Source organism: Molothrus ater, chromosome 12 (genome assembly GCF_012460135.2).
Source record: "Molothrus ater isolate BHLD 08-10-18 breed brown headed cowbird chromosome 12, BPBGC_Mater_1.1, whole genome shotgun sequence".
Classification (NCBI taxonomy): Eukaryota; Metazoa; Chordata; class Aves; order Passeriformes; family Icteridae; genus Molothrus; species Molothrus ater.
This window is the reverse complement of record NC_050489.2, coordinates 13,921,163-13,944,660: the sequence shown is the minus strand read 5'-3', so window position 1 is coordinate 13,944,660 and position 23,498 is coordinate 13,921,163. Positions and strand designations below refer to the sequence as shown.

Below are 23,498 nucleotides of genomic sequence, written 5' to 3'. Positions count from 1 at the left end.
GCACACCAGTCTCCAGAGACTTCTTACAGTCATGAACACAGCCAGCACAGGTAGGAGGAGGGCTTGGATGGAAACCTGGCCTCCTGCCCAATCAGACACCACCCCAGTGCATCCACACCCCGAGGGTGTTTCCCCACTGCACTGGACTCCCCTCTTGGGTCTCAGCACGCTGGTGCTTTGAGTACTAGGCAGGTGCTCTGGTTGGCAAGATGTGACTGTACTGAGTGGAGAAAATATCCCAACCCACCACAAGAGCCTGTAGGACACAGAGCCAGGCAGGGACACACCTCTGTGAATGTGGAGGCAAGAGAGTTTAAATGGTTTAAGAGGAGCCACTTTTCTGTCTCCCGAGAGTTTAGGCATTGCCTGCCTTTCCTGAGAACAAAGTGCTCTTGGCTTAGAAATCCAGCTGTGGTTTCAGGACTGCTGCTTCAAAACTCACCACAGTCTCTGAACAGAAGAATAGGTCAGCTTTTTCTGCAGAGCAGCCTAAAAGTGACCCATCTCTCTCCAGACCCCATGTATTTAATGGCACAGAAGAGTCATCTGTTTACCTTCCCTGCTGGCAGTGATGCTGCATGCCATTTAGCCCCACAGCATATGTTTACTGTGCTCTCTGAGACAGCACGCTCACCTCTGAGCCAGACATGCCAGCAGGCACCCACACCCTTCCTGCCCCAGCCCCTGTCCTGCAGACAAGGGACTCGTGGGACACAGGGGCACACACACTACTGCAAATTCCATCCTCAGTCCCAGCTGCCAGGGCCTGCTCCCCTTTCCAGGTCTGCTTGGCAGAGTAAGCGTTGTGGTGACAGACAGACAGACACCTCCCACCATGGCTCCACACCACCAGCAGCCCCCGACTTGTGCCCCTGCTCTGTGCCCAGCTCATGCCTGGGCAACCAGCACCCATGAGACACCTGCCCAGCCTGCACCAGGAGAAGAGGGTACATCCCTTGGATACACTTTGGATGGGTATATCCCTTGGAGGATGCCACTGAGCACCAGCCATTACCAGACAAGGGCTGGGACACACTTCTGATCTGGAGACCCATCTCTTCTTTTCCCAAAGCCAACCTCAATCCAACTATGCCCTGCTAGGAGGCAGGGCTGGCAGCTCTAACCAGGGAAGCAAGGACCCCCTCTCCAACCACTGGCTGCAGTCTGCTCCACAGTTTGCAGAGCCAGGACCAGCTCCCAGATCCTACCTTGGGTGACAGTCAGGGACTCTGATCCAGGAGCTTTGATCCCCAGAACTGCTATTCCTCTGGGTGCACACTCTGCCAAGCTCCCATCCAGCCCCTCCAACCCTCCCAAACCCCACACTTACAGCCAGCATTTGCAGAGCTTCTACCCAGCAGATCCCGACAGATCTTGCAAACCATTCTCCCATGGCAGAATGTCTCCAGAGAAAAGGAAAGCTCTCACCTGCCTACAGTTTGCTTCTCCAGAGCAGGCAGGGAGGCAGGCAAACAGCTGAGTTAGCTCAGCACTCCCTGGGGCAGAGCAATAGCCCCAAGATGCAGCTCCAGGTCCAGTCAGTGCCTTATAGAGCTGCATGGGCGTTCCCTGGGAGCAGCTGTCATGGTGCCTATCACAGCTGGGCTGTGTTGCCCACTGAACTCAAGCAGTCCCACTGTGAGTCCTCCAGGTGCATCTCAAAGTACCCTTAATCCAGCTGGTATTTCCAACAGGGGAATAATAACCTGCTCAGGTCTGACAGTTTTCCCAGATACACAAGAGATCTGCTTTGTCCCCCTCTAGCCTTGCCCAGCTGGCAGCAAAGGGGAAAGATCTCAGTCCTCCAGCAGCTCTGCAAGGCTTCAGGCTGATGTTCAATCACTCCGCAGTGGGCAAAGAGCAGTTTGGGGTCAGGGTCTTCTCCCCAGGGGAGTCTAGAGCCAGCTCTGCTGACTGCAGATCCAGAGCACTGAGAAGGCTCCTTATGTGCCACTGGGAAGGGCTGGTTTGGCAGGGATAGGAGCAGTCTGCCATGGAACATCCACAGCTGGCAATTAGAGGAGTGAACCTCAGGGAATGCCTACAGCAAGGATGCCAGGCTGGAGCACAGAGCAGGTGGGACACAGGGCACTGTGAGGAGGTGGCGTGATGTGGATCATAGCTGCTGCACCAGGGACCCTTTGTTCCCTGTTGGGCTGGAGGCAGAGGAAGCACCAGGAAGCAGCACAAGACTGACATGCTGTGAGCTGGTTCCAGCAGGGGTGGGCACCTCCCCTCCCTGGCACCAGGGCTGCAGAGCACCGGCAGGAAACCTGATTCGATGGCATCAGCAGCAATAACAATGTGCCTCCTGGAGGAGAGGAGCAGCTTCCCCTTCAGACGGGCAGGGCAGAGGGCTCCTGCCTCCTGTCAGCAATCTGTCCTCTCTCCCTCTCACTTGCCCTTCTTCCATTATGTTGCTGCTCTCTTCCTCATCGCAGACAAATCCGTGCTCCCAAATCGAGACAGGGTAAGGTCAGCTACAGAGCAGCCCCAGGAAGGTTCGAGGGGGCTGAGACCCCTCTGGGGCTCAAACAGAACTGTCAGACTGGGGCCATGAGCCTTTGGAGGAGCTTCGTGGGAGGAGGGACAAGTGGGCCAAGAGCTTCCTCCCCAACACAGAAATACCCAGGTCCAAGTGTGTGTTCTTTGCTGCGTTTTTTCCTTTATAGAATCATACAATGTTAAGAATTTGGAAAGGACCTTAAAGATCATTCTGTCCCAAGGCCTCTTGCCATGAGCAGGGACACCTCCCACTAGACCAGACTGCTCAAGACTTTATCCAACCTGGCTTTAAACACTTCCAGCTCTGGGACAACTCCAACCTCCCTAGGCAACGTGTTCCAGTGTCTCACCACCCTCACAGTAAAAGAAGGCTTTGGGGTTGGGTCATATTTTGCAGCCCCTGCCTGCGTTTGCTGCCGGGTGAGATGAAGGTGTCTGAGAAAGAGCGCGTGATTGAACTTGGACATCACACCCGCCATCAGGAGAGCGGGAGGGAGCTGGGGCTGGCACACCACGGAGGCCTGAAACTGCCACACGTATATTGTCTTTTCCCTTAAGACTGCCCCGTCACGGCATCCCCGGGGCCTTTGAGCCGCGCTCCGCCGCACCCGCCCCGCCGGGGGCTCCATGAGGGGGCGCGGCGCCATCTTGGCGGGCGGGCCGGGGCGAGGCCTCGGCGCGGGGCGACACCTGCCGGGGGCGCTGGGCAGCGCGGCCGCTCCCGCCGTGCCCGCGCTCCGCGCACCGAGCTCCGCGTCAGCCGAGCTCCAAGCACCGCGTACCAAGCACCGACCTCCGCGCACCGAGCTCCGCGTCCCGCTACCCGCGTACCGAACCTCAAGCGCTGCGCACCGAGCCCCGAGCTCCGCGTACCGAGCACCGAGCTCCGCGCACCGAGCTCCGCGTCAGCCGAGCTCCGCGTAACAAGCTCCGCGTACCGCTACTGAGCTCCGCGCACCGAGCTCGGTAGTGAGCCAGCGCCGGCCCCGCTTCCGAGTCTCGGTGCGGCGCCCTGGCCGAGGGAAGATGCTCCCCTGCACCCCCGTCCCCCGATCCCCACCAGCCTGGGGGCGGTTTGGTTGCCTTTGGGCAAGCGACACCTCACGTGGAGCTGTATTTATAGACAAATCCAAGCGCAGCGAGGTAGCTGCCTGACTTTTCCCCCTCTTCATTGCACTCCTCGGTCTGTAATTTCCTGTTTGCCTTTAAAGCTATTTTTACTTAGGAAAAAAAAATTAACAGTTTTATCTGTTCACTAGCAGAATAAAGCAAAGATCGGAGTGAATCTAGCAGGGATTGTGGATTAACTCCCCGGCAGCACCTGTCCCACCTGTTTGCTCCACAGCCCTTCCATCCCAGCACATGTGGCTGGTGCTTCTTCACTGGCCAGCTCCCATCAGCCAGCCCCACACCTCGTGGGAAAGCTTCAAGTTGTTTCTTTTTTATTTCTTTCTCTGTCTTTCTGGGTACCTTTCTGAAGCTTTTGCCAGCTTTCTCCATAAATACAAGAGGGTAGGGATGTCTACTGAAAATAGGTGTATCTACATCACTTATGTGGTAGAGAAGAGAATATCCTGATCCTTAGGAGACTGGGATTTCTGAGAGAGCAGGAAGGACCCAGATGTCCAGGAGAAATCTGGAGGGGGTGACTGCTGCACAAGTGATACAAGCAATGCCTACAGAGGGGCTCTTAGGGCTCTGAGCCCACAGCTCATCCAGCTGTCTGTGAGAGCTGAGAGACTCTAAACTGCCAGGCAGCCACACATGATGATGCCTCAGGTGGGTGCACAGCCAGAATCCAACTTTCCCCCAGCCAGCCAAGGAGCCAAAGCAAAGCTTTAAACGGCTCTCCAACAGCGTGGGCTTAGCTGGGCTTCAGGAGGCAAAGCTTGTGTGCAGGCAGGGACTGCCCTGCATTGCTGTGACAGAGGAAAGCTCAGATACAGTACAGCTGCTGCAGAGTTTGGTCACTGTCAGTACCCTGTGGCCTTTCCAGGCCCTCCTTCCTGGGCCGCCCACAAGCTCGGGATGACCTGTGTCTGATGTAGACCAACTGGGCTGGTGGTCACCTCCCCAAAGTGTCCTCAGCACCTTCCCTCCCTCTCCAGGTAACCCACCAAGACATTTCATTTACCTTCAGGACAGCCTGGATGTGTGGCCACAGATGCCAGGAGAAGATGAGGTGAGAGGAGCCCAGGTGGCTTCTTCAGGGATCCTTGCCTTCTGAGAGGCTCTGAGGAGCAGCTGTGTCTGGCTGCAGGGAAGATCACAGCTCTTGGATCTGGGGTGCTCATAAAATCAAAGCCCACCACGCTGGCTTCCACTCTGGCTGTTCTGTAGAAATCCCCGGGAGTAGAAACCTCATCGGGCAGTCCTCAGGGATTCCTGCACTTTTGTTTGCTCCTCCAGGGAAAAGCAAGGAAGTGTGAGCCACGAAGGAAGGTGGGGATCACCCCGCCCAGCTCCTGCTGACCTGGAGCTCGCTCTGCTCTTGCCTGTCCTCAGCCAGTTCACGCTGCAGCGTGTTCCCTTGCACAGCCGGGCCGTGGGGAACGGGACCCTGCAGCCCGACGGGTGGCACAGCCCTGGGGACGGTGCCCGGCCCCGCGGGGCGCCCGGGGCCGCTCAGAGCCGGCAGCCGGCGGGGACAGCCCGGGCAGCCCAGGGGCTGGCTCCGCTCAGCCGGAGGGGTGCACCGCGGAGCACAAACGCTCTCCCATCCTGGCCGCTCTGCCCTGGAACGCAGCATGGGAACCACTGCCCAGCGCGAGTCTGTTCCTCATTATCCGCCCCGGCTGATCCCGGCTCCGTCAGCACTCGCGGCACAGCCCCGCTCGCATCCCATCAGCCGAGAAACCTCTGCACACCTGGGGCACACCAGGGTCAGGGCTGGCATCCGCCTCCAGAGGTGATGCCAGTGGGAAAACGAATTGTTCCCTTCGCCAATAGGCAGAGGAGGCTTCCAGTGAAAGCAGGGATGGCTGCTTCAGGTGCGAAGAGCAGGAAGGAAAATGCAGAATTCAGGGGAGGTGTTCAGTCTGATTGCTGGTGAGATGGATGCCTGGACAGATGGACACGAGGAGGCAGGAGCAAGGAACAGACTGATGTGTCTCCAAAATACTTGTACCGGATACAGTCAGACTGAACACCTCTCCTGAATTCTGCATTTGCCTTCCTGCTGTTCTCCATGCAAACATGAGCATGGCCAAAGCCTCTGCCATGCTTTGTGTGAGTGAGAGGTGAGGAGCTGGCTCCTATTCACTCCCTTCCCCCTGCTTCTGCCTGTATAGAGCAGTGTAAAAACCTCCCAAGAGGGTGTCAGAAGTGCTCCAGAAACAGAGCATGATCAGCAACTACACATGTGAGTCATCAGCACCCTTGCTGTAGTGGAAAATACAAAACTGGCAGGTTCAAGAAAATTATTATTGCTTGGACTTGGTACCTGTGAGACACAACTGGGTGCTAGTTCCAATATGGGGCTTCCCAAAAGAGTATATATATGAACCAGCTTTAAGAAGATAAGGCAGAGGGAAGCTACCAACAAGGTGGCACACAGAAACCACAGCCCAACTGTTCCCAGAGAAGCACTTGGAAGAACAAGAGGTAACAGGGACAACCTGGCCCAGGGGAATCGTGACTGAGCATAAGGAGAAATTCATTCTGTGCAAGACTGGTGTAGCTGTGGTGTGGTTCTGGGACAGGGACAGTTGACACCTCCATCCTCTGGGACATTCCAAATCCAGGGGGACAGGGCTCTGAGCTATCTGGTCTAGCTTTGCTACCAGCCCTGCATGGTGCTGGGATGGACCATGGGTTTCCCAAGCCCCTTCCAGTCTGAAATTTACCTGATGCTCCAATGTGCATCATGCAAAAGGGATGTGGTGATTTTAAGACTCACTTGTAAGATGGCCAACACCAATCCACTGCCCACAGCTCTTCCACACAGCTGATGTCAGATGTGCCTTACATCCCCTGCTGACTTCACAAGTTTTGCTACCACAGAGGAACTGGAGGAGCTGAGTATTGGAGAAAGTAAATGCCTGTGGAAAAAATGTGTGGGTTTAATGACAGGCTCTAAACAGAAGCCTGGGTGCAAAATGATAGCTCTGTGATAGTCTGCCCTGGGATGGGGTTGGTTACAGTCACAGTTGGAGGGTTGTATGTTCTGGGTTAGAGTCTGACAAGCAGATCCTGTGGCTGTGCCTCACTCTGTCCTGGAGAAGCAGAAGTTTGGACACATGCATTCATGGTTTGGCCCACTCCTCATGTTTTTCCACTGAAGCACTTTAGTATTTTTAGGCTGAAAGAAACGACTCTCTGCTATGCTGGAAGGATCAGAGCAGTCCTGTGCAGGCTGGACACTCGAAGGTGAAATACAGAGAGTGAAGTACAAGACTAAAAACCAGCCAGGAGCCACCATCCCTGCTCACAACAAGGATGGGGTTGAGGGTGGGAAGGGGCTACAAGGGGCTGGCTGGTGGCATGGAGAGCCTGCACACACATTAGCTGCTAGGCTCAGATGTCTGGATGAGAGAGCAGCAACCAGTCCCAGCATTTCCTGAAGCTCAGATGTCAGCTTTCCCTCCTCTGAGGACCTGAAGGATGCAGACCCACCTCTTCCAGGAAACCACCTGGCCCACACAGCCTGCTGCACTGCCAAGGCAACTGTGGCTGCAGGCTGTGCTGGCACTGAGGTCCAGCATGCAGAGCACAGCTCAGCCAGCAGCATTGTTGGTGGGATTCAAGGCAGATGGGGAATGTCACAAGGAACAAGAGCTTCCACGGGGGCCAGTGCAAAGCTAACAGGGCTAGAAGTTACATTTGACCCTGCCAAAAAGTTCCAGGGGTTGATGGAGGATGCCAGGTTCAATACAAGCCAAACATCTGCCTTGTGAATCAAATAAACCACATTTTTACTTTCCTTCAGGAAAAGCGGAGATCAAGGGGAAGAGCAAAACCAGCACACACCAATGCAAGGAGGCTCCTCTGGCACAGAGCACCCCGAAACAGACCCCTTTAAAACATATTTTTGCCTAGGAGAGAGGCCATGGGAAGACATGGGCTCCCAGCACACTGGTGGCTGTGCAGCCACAGCTCTGGGCAGGAGGACCTGGTCTCTTGCTGGCTGCTCCCTCTGCACAGCCTAACAACGGCTGCAGGCACGCATCGCTTTGGAAAGAATTTCACATTTTCCACAAACTTTATGGAAACCAGGAAATCCAGTTAGGCACATCAAGAGAGTGGGGTTGGGGCCTCAGGTGGAGAAGAATGGAGAGGCACAAGGACATGGTGCCTGCAAAGGAGAAGCGAACCAGGATGGGCAGAGGTTCCCAGACAGACCAGACCACAACGTCTGCTCCAACTCCAGTTTATTGAACATTACAAAATACTCTGCATATATTTTCACATTATAACAATATCCTTGCAAATAATATATTAAGTATTGAGTCATTTGTGGTGCCCATGGCTACAGAAAACACTGACCCAACTAGAGATTTAGTATGGCCCAATATCAGAAATCAAAACTAGAATAAGTCATACCAGAAATGCAAAACTATATAAAAACCTTTTAAAAACCTCATGCTCATCTGGTGGAACAGGTACAGAGCTGAAGGGCCTCTGCTGAGCCCTGCTGACAGGGCTGGGAGTCCCACCAGCTCACCTGCTCCACACTGGACTCACCCACCCAGTGCATCCAAGTGTCCCCTTGGCACCTGCTGTCTCAGCACACCCACAGAGCTGCAAAAGGCAGCCTTTTATCTGCTTTGGAACATTATCAGTCTGAGTTCCCATTTTTCCCAAAGAGGAGTGACCCCCAACCCTCCTGCTCTGCCGGTGCCCAGCCATTGTGCTCTTTTGTGTGCTGAGCAGTTCTTGGGGTGCAATTCTTGGCCCTTGGGGTCACACCAGGAATAATTCATCATTTGGGCCACCAGCTCCCATCACCCTCTGAGGAGGGAACAGGGGTGGCTGGGATGCAGGTGTTGGAGACAGCTCTTGGAAGATGCACACTGGTCACACCCATCACCCCTGTTCCTGATGTACATTCATACCTGCTGCTCGCTCCACTCCTTGCACCATGACCAGTCCTCCCAGCTGATCCACCCCAGGAGGGACTGGAACGTGGGCAGAATGAACACCAAGGATGCTGTGCAGGGCAGGTGCCTCCCAGTGAAGACAGAAAGCTGAGCACTGCAGCTGTTGGGAACACATCCAGGTGAGAGGTGCGAGGCTGGCACAGCAGGTTGGCTGTTGGAGGGGTCCCTGTGCGCACAGGTTTGCTAGCCCAGCTCCTGCTGGAGCCAAACCCCAGGAGCACTGCTCCCAGTCCTGAGAAAGCCATGGCTTTGCCTCTGTGGTGCCTCCAAAATCCAGGGAACACAGGGCTGTCGTGGCAAGGAGCCTATCTCTGAGCTCCATGCATGCTGTGAGGAACCAGCACTGTGGCCACCTTGAAGTCAATGGTTTGGTCACTGGGTGTGGGTGAGCTCTTGTGCACCAGCACTGCTCTCAGCCCTTTTCCCAGAGACCTCCTACACACCGCCAGGCTGGAGACCAGCTCATACTCTTACACCTGTGAGCAGCCACAGCCCATCTTCCAGGAGCCACCACCTCAGGGCAGCACAGCCATGACAGGATCAAGTCTCTTTGGGATCCCAGCCCTGGGAGAAATATCTCTAACCTCCCAGCTGCAGAGATGTGTAGGGACCAGAGAGGAAGAATGAGGTTTGGGATCTGTGCCTTCCTGGGTGGACAGGGGCTGGTACCTGCTGTCACAGCACAAAGACCTGTTATTGACCAGGTTTGCATCAGCAGGTGCATGGGCAAAGCACACCCTGGAGAACTGCTCCAGGAGGAGTACTGGGTTCTCCTGCCACTCCTGGAGTTTATGGAGACACACACAAGCTTTGCAGTGCAAGACAGAGCAGTCACCAGGTCATAGCCTGTCTGCAGCTCTCAGCCCCTTCCCAATCCACAGGGTGCCTCAGAGGTGGCTTGCTCTGTTGAACATCAGCCACCTGGGCTCTGCAGAGGGTGGCACCCTGCCCTGCTCCTCTGTGGCCATCAAAGGCTGCAGCTCCTGCTGCTCAGGACCGTCCGGGCTGCTGTCACTCTGGGACCGGCCGCTCTTGGAGATGTGGCTGGGGAACTGGAAGCAGGAGCCCTGCTCTGGCATTGCCTGGCTTGCAGACTGGGGCTGCTCTTCCAGCACAGGGCAGGCAAATCTCCTGTGCTGAGGTCCGCTCTCGATGCCTGGGGGGGAAGCGATGCTCTCCAGGGAGGAGATGCTTTGGTTCCACGCCTTCTGCATATCCACTGGCACGATTTTGGTGGTCTCCGAGGAGACATAAACAGCCAGATCAGCCTGGTCTCCTTTCCATGGCAGCTCCTTCTCTGCCAGGGTTGGCGATGGAGGGATGATGCAGGGGCTGGGGCAGACATCCAGGCTGCCTGGAGATGCAGATGGAGGGACAGTGAGAGGGAGCTTGCACAGCTCTCAGTCTCTCCTTGGACCCTGCAAACATTGCAGAACCAACCACTACCAAATGACCAAAGAACCCTAGAATATCCTGAGTTGGAAAGAACCCACAAGGATTATGGAGTCCAACTCCTTGCCCAATGCAGGACAACCCCAAGAATCACACCATGTGCTGGCCCAGGGATGCAGGACACAGGGAGGCTCTGCCATGCCTCCAGAGGACAGTGATTCTCCCATTCATGCTCTGTGGACTTTGCCCAGGCCATGGCAGCTTTGCTCCACAGGCAGAGGAAGGATAAGCTACCCGATGTCAGCTGCCCTGGCATGGAGCATTGGTGCCTACCAGGAGCTGTCTTTCCCTGCAGGACCTCATCAGTGGCTCGAGCAACGAACACAATCCCCTCATCGTCCTCTTTCTCCGTTTCCGAGCTATCACTCTCCTCCTCCTCTGAGCTGACCATCACCAGGACAGGAGCTGCAGGCAGATGGGGGGGCTTGGTTTGGTGCTAGCACAACCCTGGTGCTGTCATCCCACTGAGCTGGCAGTGGGCAGGCACCGCAGGTACTCCCACCCACACCACCAGGTCCCCTTGCCAGGACCTGCCATCCTCACCTGCCACTGGCCTTACCTGCATCCTGCCAGGGGACATTTCTGTGAGTCTTCCCGTTGGGTGTCTCTTTGGTCAGAGAGATGTTCTTCTGTGAAAGAAGAGGAACTGGCTGGGACCTGCCCTGTGCAAAGCCCTAAACCCAAGAGGTGGTCCTGCAGCCAGCCAGCATTGGGCATGCAGATTCCCACCCTGGCTACATGGCAGATGGGTTCTAGTCCTTAGGCTTTGCATCTTCATGGCCCCACAAGGAACAGCTCAGCTGCAATGCCTTCAAAAGCCTCCAAAAAAAGAAGATACCTAAGACTCAACTTGAGGTGCAGTTCCACACTTCTGAGCCTGGATCTGCACCAGCACTGAGGCTGCTTTATGCTGAGTGCTCTTCAAAAAGAACCTGGGGGTCCTCCAGGGCTTTGCTCAGTGAAGAGCCACCCCACAGCACTGATGGCATGCTGGGGACACATGGACAGACAGCACCTGCATGCTCACATGCAGCATCAACAAGACTGAGAAGAGATGAGCTGCTTTCCCCTCTGGCTCTGGAGCTGCTGATGCCCTGCAACGCTGCACCCACACCTCACAAGGACTTCTCTTACTGCATCCTGGGGTGGCCAAATCTCAGAGCTAGGAAAAGAACAAGAGCTTGGGAAGGACTTGCCTTTTTCCTGCCTTTTTCCTTCAGCCTGGCCTTGCTCTTGGAGGAGCAGACATTGTGCTTTGTGGACTTGAAGGTCTCCAGACGCCTCTTCATGTTCTGCCGGAAGATTTCTTTATCTTGGCGCTCTTGTTTATCTGGAGAGATGAAGTGACGGCTGTAGCTGGCCTTGTACTGGCCGAGGGAGAGGCAAAGAGACACAGGGTGAGCAGCTGGCCCCACGGAGCACGGTCCATCCCTGCTCCTCTGGCGGGTGCTGCTCCCCTCGGGGTCAGCCCCCGCCGTGCCCGGGAGTGCTCACCCGCCGCCGGGGCTTGTAGAGGCTCCCTCGCAGCACGTGGTGCATGGCAGCGTCCTCCTTGTCCCGGCGGCTCCGCACCGTGTCGATCACCTGCAGGTCCAGGCACGCCCCGCTCCCGCTCTCCCTCCTGTGGGGACATGGAGATGGACGGGCTGCGCTCCCTGCCAGCCCTGGTGCAAGCCGCCCCCAGGGGAGAGGGCGGCTGGGAGGTCACACGAGATCTGTCCAGGAGCTCAGAGGGATGGTTGTACTCACAGGAGGTTTGTGACTGATGACTCCGACATGGACGTGCGGCTGGGCATGGAGGGCAGTGCCAGCTTGGCAGCTGAGTGCACATGGCCACCCTGGGACATGGGAGGACAAGGCAGGCATCAGGACTGTCGCTCTGATTTTTTAAGATTTTCTAAGCCTTCTGATGTTTACATTTTTGTAGCAAACTTTCTCACACACTTTCTGTAAATAACTTATTATTTTGCATTCTTTTATGGAGGAGAAGAAATTTGATGGACTGTTGGCTTGTCCAGTGTCATTGGAGAGGTTGCACTTTCACCCTCCAATCCACCGTCTCTTTTGGAAAACTAAAAATATTGGAGTCAGAAAATAAACTTCCCTTTTCTTCACCTTGAGAGCAGCGGTGTGTGTGCTCATGTTGTTTCATGTCCTACAGTGACACAGGACAGCAAGGACCCAGCTGGGATGGGCAGGTCCCCACTGCCTGGCCAGAGGGTGCACATGTGGGGAGGAACATACATGAGGGGAACCTCTCCTGCCAGGGCCATCCTGCTGCCTGGACACCACTACTGCCTGTACCTGATCTACAAAGCTGATAGCATCACGGATGTTCAGCTTGTAGTAAACATCCCAGATCTCATCCCGCAGCCTGTAGGCAGATTTCCGCATCAGGAGCTGGCTCAGGTATTTCTTGTCAAACTGCTCCCACCTGCCATGAGATGAAGACACAGGCAGTTCAGCTCCCATGGGGTACCAGGGCCAGGGATATCTATCCACACAAGGCTGAGTGTCCCAGGTACAGCAAAGGGAGGCTGGGCATGCAGGACCTGTCCCTGTCTGTGCACAGGGACACACTGCCAGGGAGAGCAGGAGGGGAGGGGACATGCTGACCCTTCAGCCTGCCCAAGGGGAAGCCAGATACTGTTGGGTCTGTGAGGCAGTGGGAGTAGGACTGGGGCCACCCTGCTGGAGCACTTCCCCTGCAGGAAACAGGCTTTTTGCATCCTTTTCCTGTTGCTGTGCTGCAGATAAACACTGCCCAGGCAGGAACAGGGCTGTTCCCTCCTCAGTGCCCAGGGCAGTTCCATCCAAGAGGGGGCAGAGGGCCATTGCCACCAACATGGACACCCCAAGTTCTGACCTTGGCAAGCAATGTCAGCTCCACAGCATCCCCAACCTGACCTGTCTCTGGGATGCTTTTGTGATCTTGGTCTGCTGCACAACAGCATCCAAAGGTACCTATCCAGACTGATGGACAGACATACAGGCTTCCTGGTCCCGCTGCTCTGTCCACAGCTGGGGTGTCCTTCTGTGAGGACCCTGAAGATGTCCCTGTGGCTGGCATGCATCTCCCATGCACTAACAGCAGAGGATCCTGTCTAAGGCACTCACTTGTCCCGCCAGTAGTGGTAGCCATGGTGCCCCACGATGTCCTCCACTGCTGCCAAGATGTGGTCAAAGGCCTTGAGTGAGGGGAAGAGGGTGAGTGGTGGCAAGGCTGTGGGTGCCCTGGGGATGCCAAGGTCATACATGGTCCTTGCCCAGCCCCACACATGAGGGGAGCTGAGGAGTCTCTGGCACTGTCACTTACGTGCTCATGCAGCTCCTCGTTCAGCGTGGGTTTGTGGTGGTCACTACGCTTCACCTTCAGCCACGTCACCAGGGGTTTGATGGTGAGGCCCTAGAATGGCAGGAGAAGGCAAGGGGAAGACTGGGAGGGTGAGAGGGTGCATGGCTGGGGCATGGGGAGCAGAAGCAGCACAAAGTGACTGGGGACAGTGGCTGTGCCAGCCACACATGCCCCTACCAACCCGACCCCTGTGCCATGGTGTGCACTCCCAATCATCCTTCCCCTAGACTAATTTTCATCCTCCTTGTGGCTTCCCTTCCCAGGGCACTGAACACCAGAGCTGGGGCCCATCAGCAGCTTTGTAAAGAGAGCAGCCTGGACAGGCACACACTCTTGGAGCTCCTGGAGCCAGTCCCAGAACAAAATGCCAGTGGGAAAAGAAGGTGGGCCATGGCCCCACCATCACAACAGTGCCCATAGCGGTCCTGCCCACCTGCTGATGGATGGGGTGCCAGAAAGCACCAAGGACCAAAGGTCACTTGAAAAAAGATACTTTCCCAAAGCACATGTCCCCAGACCAGTTCTGGGGCAAGAAAGCAGCACTGGAGGAGGGCACAGTGCCCATCCTCACCTGCACAATGACAGTGAAGAACACCACCACGATGGTCGTTGCCACAAAGTAGTCCTTGGCTTTCACCTTCTCCCTGTCCAGCAGGATGACCAGGGCGAAGGCCACGGCCCCACGGAGGCCACCATATGACATGACCACCTGGTCGATCCTGTCCAGGGGGATGAGGCGGAAGCGGTTGAGCACATATGTTTGGAGAACAACACCTGGGGAAGAAGGAGGAGGAGAGCCTGGAATGCTGGGAGAACCCTGCCTGCTCCAACAGAACAGCACAAAATCCCAGCCAGGATCCATGGCTGGCCTTGTGCCCCAGCCTTTCCTGGGCAATATCCCTTTCTGGCATGAAAGGGCTGTGTGCTACCAGCCATATACTCAGCAGGACAGACTGACCCACGGCTCTGAAGAGCAGGATAAAGAACAGGGTGCCCAGCACCAGCGCTGTGTCCCACGTCCACTTGGAGGTGTCCACAGCCGAAATGCCCAGAAACATGAAGATGATGGTCTCTGAGCTGCTGGCCAGTGTCTTCATGGTGTACTTGACTGTGGTGCGGGATTTCTGGGAGATGTTGGCTTCCACGTACTTCTTGCAGCAGATCCCACAGAAGGTGACTCTGCAGAGGGGCAGGAGGAGATGGCATGGCCCTATGGCAGGATGAGGAGTGGGTCTACTCACTGCCTCTTGCTGCTCAGCACTGCAGCCCCAGTTTCCTGGGCTCCCCTGGGCAGTACTCACGCCAGGATGGCGGAGAGCGAGACCATCTCGGCAGCCAGGTACGCCACGTAGGCCAGGAGGAAGACGAAGAGCGGCTCGATGATGCGCACGCGCTTGGTGAACCGCGTGATCAGGGCCAGCAGGAAGGCAAAGAGCAGCCCCACGGCTGTGCCCCCCAGGCTCACCAGGAAGAAGGAGGCTGGAGGGAGGAGAAGTCTCATTTGAACCATAAGGAAGTGGGCCCAGCTCCTGTGCCCCCCATGCTGCACTGGCCAAGCGCCATTCTCCCACCCAGGTCCCCTCCAAAGCATCCCATGGAGCACAAAGCCTTGGTTGATCCCAAAGCATCCCTTGGAGCACCTCTGCTGCGGGGCAGGCTGGTAGAGTTGGGGCTGATGTTGGGGCTGTTCAGCCTGGAGAAGACCTCAGAAGCCCTTCCAGTAGCTGAAGAGTACTCCAAAAGAGCTGGAGAGGGACTTTTGGCATGGACATGGAATAACAGGACAAGGGGGAATGGCTTCAAACTGACAGAGGGCAGGATTAGGTTGGGTATTAGGAAGAAATTCTTCCCTGTGAGGGTGGTGAGGCCCTGGCACAGACTGGCTGTTCCATCCCTGGAAGTGTTCAAGGCCAGGTTGGGGGGGCAACCCGGTCTACTGGAAGGTGTCCCTGCTCGTGGCAGGGGGGTTGGACCAAGATGGTCTTTAAGGTCCCTTCCAGCCCACACAATTCTACAGTTCTATGCTGATGGCCAGCATGTGACACATGGAGGTGACAAAGCTGTGATGCTGAGTGCCCAACCCACAGGACAACAGCTCCTGTGCTTGCCCCCCTCCACTTCCACAACAGAGGAGGAGGTGGAGGGGCTGGTGTGGCCATTACTCACCTACCCCCTTCACGTAGTCTGTGGCGTGGATGTGTGCTGGGCCCAGCTCCACAAAAGAGTTGAAGACCTTGTACAGCACCTGCAGGCAAGGCAAATCCCTTGAGAAACACAGGGCATTGCCCTGCCTTGCGAGGGGCAGGAAGGGTCTTGTGGAAGAGGCATTTTCCACCCCAAACCTGTCAGGTAACAGCTCATTTCAGCAGGCAAAGTCTCCCAGGGCCAGGAGAGAGGAAAGGCCAAGAGAGCATGGTACGGGTCTGCCCCCAGCTCAGGGATGTCACCTGCATCCTCTGCCCATCCTGGGGAATTCCAGCACCTTGAACATGTTGGGCTCAACATTAGAGTCCCCCAAGCTGCAACTCACCACGGTGACAGCGTCATTCAGGAGAGACTCGCCAAACACAATGATGAAGAGGGTCTCATTAACATGGACCTCTTCAAAGACAGCCAGGACTGCCACAGGGTCCACAGCTGAAATCAGGCTGCCAAAGAGCAGGAAATCCATCAGCCCAGCTTCAACACCTGGATCTGTTAGGACAGAAGGACCGAGGTCAGGCAAACCAGCCACCCCAGAACCCCTCTCACCAGATGGAAACAAGCCTGTCCCTCATCTGATCCCAGTGACTTGGCTGCAGCATCTCAACTGGGAGTGCAATGGGATGAGCCCAAAAGTGTTCCCAGACCTCCGGGATGCCCCTGGAAAAGTGGGACTCAGGTGCCTTCTTGCTGCAACATGAGAGGAGCATGGGGGACGTCCCTGTTGGCACCCAGGTGCATCACTGCTCCACCAGCAGGCACCACCAAAGGTGGCTCAGCAGCCACACCTCAGTCCAAGCATCAAGTGGCTCCTCAGGGTTCAGCAGAGCTCAAAACACAGCCCAGGCCAGGCAGGGCCAGTGGCTCCTGCCAAGGACAGGGAACATGGCAGTGAGCCAGCAACGCTAGCCAAGGTCAGCAGACAAAAATAGCAAAGACATGAGTCAGCCCAGTGCCAAGCAGGGCCCGTCTGCCCTGCACGCTTGACTGTCCTGCCAGAGCATCGTTCCCAGGATGTCAGGACCCTGCTCGTGCTGCAATTCCTAGGAATCCACAGCAGGGAGAGGCAGTGGGCTATGAAATTGGGGTTGCTGTGCACTGCCACCCGTTTTTTGGGGACGTGGTCCGAGCTGGGCAGCCCTGCAGACCCACCCATGAGCCCGGCGCGGTGCAGCCCCCAGAGTGCGGTGCCAGTGGCGAAGGAGTTCCAGAGCGTGCCCACCACTGCGTAGGTGAGGATGGCACCAATGTTGTCAAAGAACAGTCGGCTGGGCATGAAGTACCCCGAGTCCAGGACAATGGGGGGCAGAAGGAAGAGGAAGAACATGTTGGGCTCCAGTTGGTACTCAGCTTTCTTTGCCACGGCCAGCACGATGCCCCCCAGGCCCAGCCCCAGCAGGATGAGAAGGCAGCTCTCTGGGACGACAGATGTCACCTTCCTTGACAGGTGGAAAACTAGAAGAAAAAGAAGAATGAGAGCATCAGCCCAACAGGCACATGGACAGAGCATCCCGAATCCACAAGCTTCACAGAAGGGTTGGGTGATGCATGATGGATGGGAGGGGAACAAGGGAGCACCTATAGAAAGGCTGCTTCCTGGCCACATGTGCACAAAAGACCTTCCAGCTACCTCCCAGGTCAGGATTTCAGGTCCCTGACTCTTTAGGATTTTCCTCACCCTCTCAGCCAATAAGCCAATCAGCCAGGCATTTTACTTTTCTTGGCTTCTGGTGTCGGCTCTCAAAGGTTTAAAGCAGGCAGTGAGCACGTTCACAGTGTCACGAGCACTGCTGGCTGCTGTTTAAGTGAAGAAATCCTGGTACACCGGGACATGTCACCCCACTCAGAGACAAGGATGCTCAGCCCTGGTGACAGGGTGACCTTGTTTGCATCCATCTGAGCAATCTGAGCAAGCAGCCAGAGCAGCATGCAAACCACTGCAGCACAAGGCATGCCTGAGCACAACCTCCCTCAGCACCAGCTAACCTACCTGCATGCAAAAGCACAGGCACTTGGGAGCTGCAGATTTAGAGATGCTTGGAATAATCAGTTTATTCCATGCAAGGTTTGGGCCAAATCTTAAGCTGCCGTGGAACAGGATGTATTTTCTAAAGCAAACAGAGGATGCCCTGGTATTCATCCAGCAGTAATGTGGCAGTGAGCCTGTGCTCAGGCACAAGCCAGCAGGGTGCCATGCCAGCCAGCACAGGGGACTCATTCCTCCAGGCACCCTTGTCCCCCCATGCCAGGGTGTCCCGTGTAAACCCAAATCAGTCCAGCTTCCAGGCAGGCAAGCCCAATCCCTGGGGGTTTCTCCTTGCTAGCACAAGGTGTCCCTCCAAAAGGGCATTGCTTGGGGAAAGGCTATTGAGGGTCACAGTTATTTTGTCCCCTTGTCACTGGGTTCTGCCATCAGTTGTGACATCCAGCCCAGCTCTGTTGCATGACTTGACCATCAGATGAAGAAATCTCCTGGGGAGTGGGTTCCTCTGGGCACTTTGAGAGCCATCTCTGTCCTTGTGCACCCAGCAGGTACAAGGGGCATCAGGGTAGGCTCTGAGCCATCACTTGGCTGCAAGCCCAGCCCTGCTGCCAACCCCAAAACCCAGTCCCTAAAGCCCTTTAGCTTCCCTCCTTTGGAACACCAACGGACAGACCATAAGGTCTGCCTAGCCCAGGGTGCTGTCTCCAGTGGCATAGATCTGGAGAGGAGCCCAGGAACAGGCAGTACTTCATCAGCAGGTTTCCATGTGTCTATGCCCTTGTCATTCTCCTCTGAACCTGGTCCTGCTCTATCCTTCTGGGACAGGTCCCACTGTCCCTGAGATGTGGACAGCCAGAGAACTGACACTGTGGCCTCCTCATGTTCTTCCTTTCTCCTTTCCCAGCACCTCTTAGGTAATTTTCTTTCCTTCACCACAGCTGAGCTCTGAATTAGAGGAGATAATTGAATGACAAAGATGTGATTCACAATCAGAGACATCTTTGAACCCACCACCCAATGTGCAGGCTAAGGACCACTCTCCTTTAGTTGAGGACCTCAAGAGGTTGCTGCTTGGCACAGCAAGCTCCATCCATGCCCCAGCACTGGCTCCCTGCCATAATACAGCAAGAGCACTGCTGCAGCCAGCAGGGCAGAGCAGTGAGCATAGGGGCAGCATGATCTGCAGCTCCACCACCAAGCACCTCAATAGGAAAGAGCAGCCAGGCCAAGCCTCTGCCATAGCTCTGTCACTGAACACCCCAGCCACAGAGCCTGGGGCACCCCCTCAGCCCCAGCCACCTCTGCTCACTGCTGTGGGCTGCAATACAGCCCTGGAGACTGTGGTGACATGGACACTGCAGCCCTTCAAGCAGACCCACAGCCTGAGGAAATGCTGGCTGGGCTTCATCCAGGCCGAATTCCTGCTAAATGACCACACAAGTCACTGCAGAGCCCTGCTCACCCCACACAAGCTGCCTGCACCAGTGGACGGATGGTGCTCGCTCAGCGCCTGCAGCAGGCTGTGAAGCCGCTTCCCACCCACGGGAACAAAGCTCTGAAGTTTTCAAGAAGGGAACGAGGCGTCCAGCCCCTTTCTGCATTCTCAGGAACATTGCCAAGATCCCTGCTCTCTGCTTCGGCAACCCAGCTGCATTCCTCATGCTGTGGAGCTGTCCTGGCTGGCTGGGGCACCCAGGAGAGCATGCAAGGATGCTGTGAGGACATGGGTCCTAGCTGTCACCCATCCTGGAAGTGTTCAAGGCCAGGTTGGATGGGGCTTTGAGCAACTTGGTCTAATGGAAGTTGTCTCTGCTCATGGAAGAGTAGTTGGAAAAAGATAATCTCTAAAGTCCCTTCCAACTCAAACTATTCTATGATTGATTTCACCAAGCCAGAAACTTGGTCAAATAAAGGAGAAGCATCAATGGGAAAGACCATGCTTGTCCAAAAATCTGCTGGCTGATGGGGAGAGCTGCCAGCCTCCCCAGGAAATGGCAGCACATGAGCTCCCATGTGTCACAGAGAGCAGCCAGTGGGGACAGACTGAACAAGCTCTAATTTTATACACACTAGTCAAGGATTTCAGCTCTAAAGGTTCCCACAGCAACAGTAACTTAGCCACATGTGAATTAACTTCAGAGACATAATCCATACTCAGGCATACATAATGAAGCATTTGCCATTGAGACAACTCAGGGCCAAAACCTCCTCTGCTCCTCCAGAGCTTGGGAAATGGCAGAAAACCTAAACCAAGACATGAGCAGCTGGGGGCAGAGGTGATGGTGCGAGGAGAGATGGTTGCAATTCTGCTGCATAGAACATCATCTGTCTGCTGGCAAACTCCTGCCTGTGGGGCAGTTATGTCTAAGGAGAATGTCTGGGGCAATGCTCATCACCTCTGTGCTGCCCATCCTGTGCTCTGACTGTGGATGGAAAAGGCAGCAAAGCCCGGATGATGCCTCGCTGTGCAGGAAGGCAACACCCAAGCCAGTTTTTCCCTGCCCCGGGTGTTTGCTGGCTTGGGTCACCCCAGCATCGTGACTGCCTCTGAGAACAGAGCCCACAGTGTCATTTCCCCATCACCCGGGCGTGGGGCCACTTCCTCCCCTCCAGTCACAGGGCTGTGAGCTGGCAGCCCAGCACCACAACCGCAGCGGATCCTCTGCACCAGCCTGCGCCCAGCGTCCACAGCTGGCACTGCCCTCTCTGCTCCCCAAAATCTTCCACCCCTGGTTCATCTCCTCTGTGGACTCCTGTGCACACTGGGGACTGCAGGTGCCATCTCTGGGGACACCCATGGCAGGGTGCTGCCTCAAGGTCTGGGTGTCACTATTGGCTCCAGGCTCTGAGGACCCATTGGACCCACTGGATACACTAAACCTGGCAGCTCAAAGCCATCAGCCATCAGGGCTGTGTCTCACAGACAGAGAAGGAGAGTGGCCATCACCCTCAGGCCTGGAAGAAAGTGGGGATTTGGGAATGATCCCAACTCAGGCCCCCCTGCACCCACCCGCACAAAATCAGGGTGGCTGAGGGGAGCATGTCAATGGAAACCTGCGCAGGGAGCAGTTCTGAGGAGAGGTTGGAGAGAAGAAAATAAAAGACAGGGAAAGGAATTTTCTCTCTGATCTTCTGCAGGTAGGAGGGACGCACTCGGCAGCTGGAGGTGGCACAGCTACAGCAGAGTGCTGTATTTTTAAACTCATGATACCTTTCAATTCATTCCTCGCGAGGCTTTAGGTCTCTCTTGCAAGAAGGCAAGGAAGGAGAGGAACGGAAGATCCACAGTGATGCTGGGACAGGAAGAGGCCAGCTGGTGGTCACAGCTGTAGCTGTCTCCTGTGTAACGAGTGCTGCTGCACATCCCTGGCTGATCAGAGATTCCCCTGACAAACTCTGAACCCACATTTCTTGGTCAAACTCGAAACTCAGAGGGTGTCTGCACCCCCACCACGGAGTCTGTGCCCACAGTGGGGTCTCTAAGGAGAGAACCTGGCTCAAGGTCACGATCTCATCCCCAGGGCCTAGCACAGCAGGCAGGGGCACTGTGGGGGACCAGCCCTCTGGGTACCCCTGCCTGGCACCCACACACGTGTGTCCCCTCCCCAGCACCGCAGATGCTGGTGGGGAGCCCAGCCCTGCACAGCTCACACAGATCCTCATTGTGCCTTCCCACACAGCCTCTCACAGCACAGCCTCCCCTGGCTCCGTGGTTCTGTGCTGGGGATCACAAGAGTCCAAGGCCAGCCCAATCCGGAGTGACCCACTGGAGGAGACTGCAGGCACCTGCCATCCCCAGGCTGCTGGGGGCACAAACTGCCCGGCACTGGCCCCACCGAGCCTTTCCCGGGGCTGGGGGGGAACAATGGCTTCCAGACCTGCCAGTGGCAGGTGCTGTGCCAGCCCTTGGGAACATGGGACATCCTTTGGGGCTTCTCCTCTCATGAACCCTCCATCCTCTGTGCCCACCCATCTATCCATCCATCCATCCATCCCTCGCAGGAAAAAACAGCCCGGGCCCCCACCCTTTCCTTCGGGTGGTGTCTTAACCCCGCCGCCGCACATCATCCCACGGCAGGGCACGGAGGATGTGGCGCGGTCCTGCGACCTCCGCAATCCAGCTGAGAGTGGTGACCAGCCGGATTTGTCCCCACGACCCGTGTCCCGCCGTGCGGTGACACCCCTCGTCCCGAGTGCCCCCGCGCCCGCCGGGGATGCCGCGTCCCCCCTGCCCGCCCGGGGGTGGGCACGTCTGCTCCCGGGGGACCGGAGCGGGTGGGGACACGGGGACACTCACCGATCTTGGCCAGGCTGGCTACCAGGATCCAGGCGGCCACCAGGCAGGGCGCCTGCACCTCCCGCCACTGCCACCGCAGCAGCTCGGCTCCCGCCGGGGCGGCGGGGCCGGGGGAGGCCGCCGGGGGCTGCATGGCCCCGCCGCTCCCGCCGCTCCGCTCCGCCGCGCTCCCGGCCCCGGCCCCGGCCCCCGCCCGCGTCACGCGCACGTGGGGATGCGCGGGGACGGCCCCCGGGCCCCACGCCACGGGCCCCGCCCCGAGCGGCACCGGCCCGCCCCGGACCTCGGCACCCCCGGTACGGCCCCGGGCCTTTGCATCCGCCCCGGACCCCAGCGCCCCCCTACTCACGCCTTTGCATCCCCCCTCCCTCATCCCAGCTCATCTGCACGCTCCCGGAGCCCCCTGGGCCGTACTAGTCCCCTGTCCCCCTCTCAGTCCTCTCTGCAACTGTCCCGGTGCCACCTGCATCGCCCTAGTCCCCCGTGCCCTCCCCCCGTGCCTCTGCTTTGTCTGAGTCTCCCCAGCCTGGCTTAGTCCTCACGCACCCACCAAATTCCCCACCCTCCTCCCAGCCGGCCCCTTCCCAGCTGAAACCATCCACCCTTGCCCCAGGTGCTGCCTGAGCATCAGCCCGGGAACACACGTGGGGGGCCCCCAAAATTACTGTCTCCCCTTTCCCTCCTCAGCCCCTCCTAAATCTCCCAGATGCTGATTAGGCTATCCACCACGCCCTGGGAGGTGCCCCATCTCCCACCCCCCATCCCTGAGGCTCCCAATCCAGGAGATTCACACTCCATGTCCTGGGTGGGCAGGGAGCTTTGCCCAAGAGCCCAGAGAGGTGGGATGCTGGGCAGGGAGCAAGAAGAGACGCTGGCAGAGTGCTCCATGGAGAGCCAGCTCTGACCTGTGTCCCTGCAGGACAGGACACCTTAGCCAGAGTGAGACCTCTGGCTGGCAGTGCCTGTGGCATGGGCACTCTCAGGTGCTGAGTGCCAGCCTGAGCCCTCTGGCCAGGTGGGAATGGGCCACAGGACACTTCCCTGGGAGCCTCGGTGGCATCACCTTTTTTCATCTCTCTGCCTGGGTACAAATGTGCTATAAATGTTTGCCAGCAGAAGCCAACGGCTGGGGAACACAGGCTGGAGGCAGGAGCAAGGGGAAAGCTCCCTGCCCACCACTCCATCACATCTGATCATTGTCATTGTCCAGGTAATCTGCCAAAAAGAAAGTAAAATGGATTTTACACAAGCTGTGCTTTGCAGTTTGAGCTCAGTATGCCCCACTTCCAGAGTGGCACCGCAACACCCCTGGATCCAGGAAGCTCATCCTGTGCTGCTTCCCCCCTGCCCCAGGATGGGGAGATGGAGCCCAGCTGCCCACCCGTGCTCCAGTTCACCTGGGGTGACCCAACCCACCCGGTCCCCTGGAGCAGCCTGGAACCTCATGAGGCCTGGAGCATCCTGGAGCATCCCAGTGGTGCCCCACAGGGCCTGGAGCACCCCTGACACCAGAGCAACCTGGGGTCTGCAGATCCTGGATACCGAGGGGCCCTGATGGAGCCCCCCAGAGCCTGGAGCATCCATCCTGGAGCACCCCTGAAGCCA

At 56.8% G+C, this 23,498-nt stretch overlaps 1 protein-coding gene across 3 annotated transcripts; it reads right to left on the bottom strand.

The window, feature by feature from the left end:
- Positions 1–7,857: 7,857 nt before the first annotated feature.
- SLC9A5 (solute carrier family 9 member A5) lies at positions 7,858–22,047 on the bottom strand. Of its 3 annotated transcripts, none has more exons than XM_036390350.2 (16): positions 21,894–22,047; positions 16,765–17,067; positions 15,941–16,104; positions 15,577–15,655; positions 14,712–14,889; positions 14,369–14,589; positions 13,982–14,184; positions 13,372–13,461; positions 13,173–13,243; positions 12,360–12,489; positions 11,805–11,893; positions 11,550–11,676; positions 11,252–11,422; positions 10,615–10,684; positions 10,329–10,460; positions 7,858–9,957 (listed from the first exon to the last, which is right to left on the bottom strand). In XM_036390350.2, the coding sequence occupies exons 1-16, from the start codon at positions 22,024–22,026 to the stop codon at positions 9,491–9,493; spliced, it is 2,628 nt and encodes an 875-aa protein (XP_036246243.1). In that variant the 5' UTR covers positions 22,027–22,047; the 3' UTR covers positions 7,858–9,490. The 3 variants fall into 3 exon arrangements, with proteins under 3 accessions (XP_036246243.1, XP_036246245.1, XP_036246244.1); XM_036390351.2 differs by having other exon boundaries at positions 9,759–10,021; XM_036390352.1 differs by lacking the exons at positions 15,941–16,104; positions 16,765–17,067; positions 21,894–22,047 and having other exon boundaries at positions 15,581–15,654.
- Positions 22,048–23,498: the final 1,451 nt, after the last annotated feature.

What these genes read in the sequence shown, in the direction of transcription:
- SLC9A5 (XM_036390350.2), bottom strand. Translation starts at nt 22,026, where the DNA reads ATGCAGCCCCCGGCGGCCTCCCCCGGCCCCGCCGCCCCGGCGGGAGCC. An exon ending in GCACCGCGCCGGGCTCATGG is followed by an intron (nt 16,105 to 16,764) that starts GTGGGTCTGCAG and finishes CTGTCCTAACAG; the next exon opens with ATCCAGGTGTTGAAGCTGGG. An exon ending in AGACTACGTGAAGGGGGTAG is followed by an intron (nt 14,890 to 15,576) that starts GTGAGTAATGGC and finishes TCCTCCCTCCAG; the next exon opens with CCTCCTTCTTCCTGGTGAGC.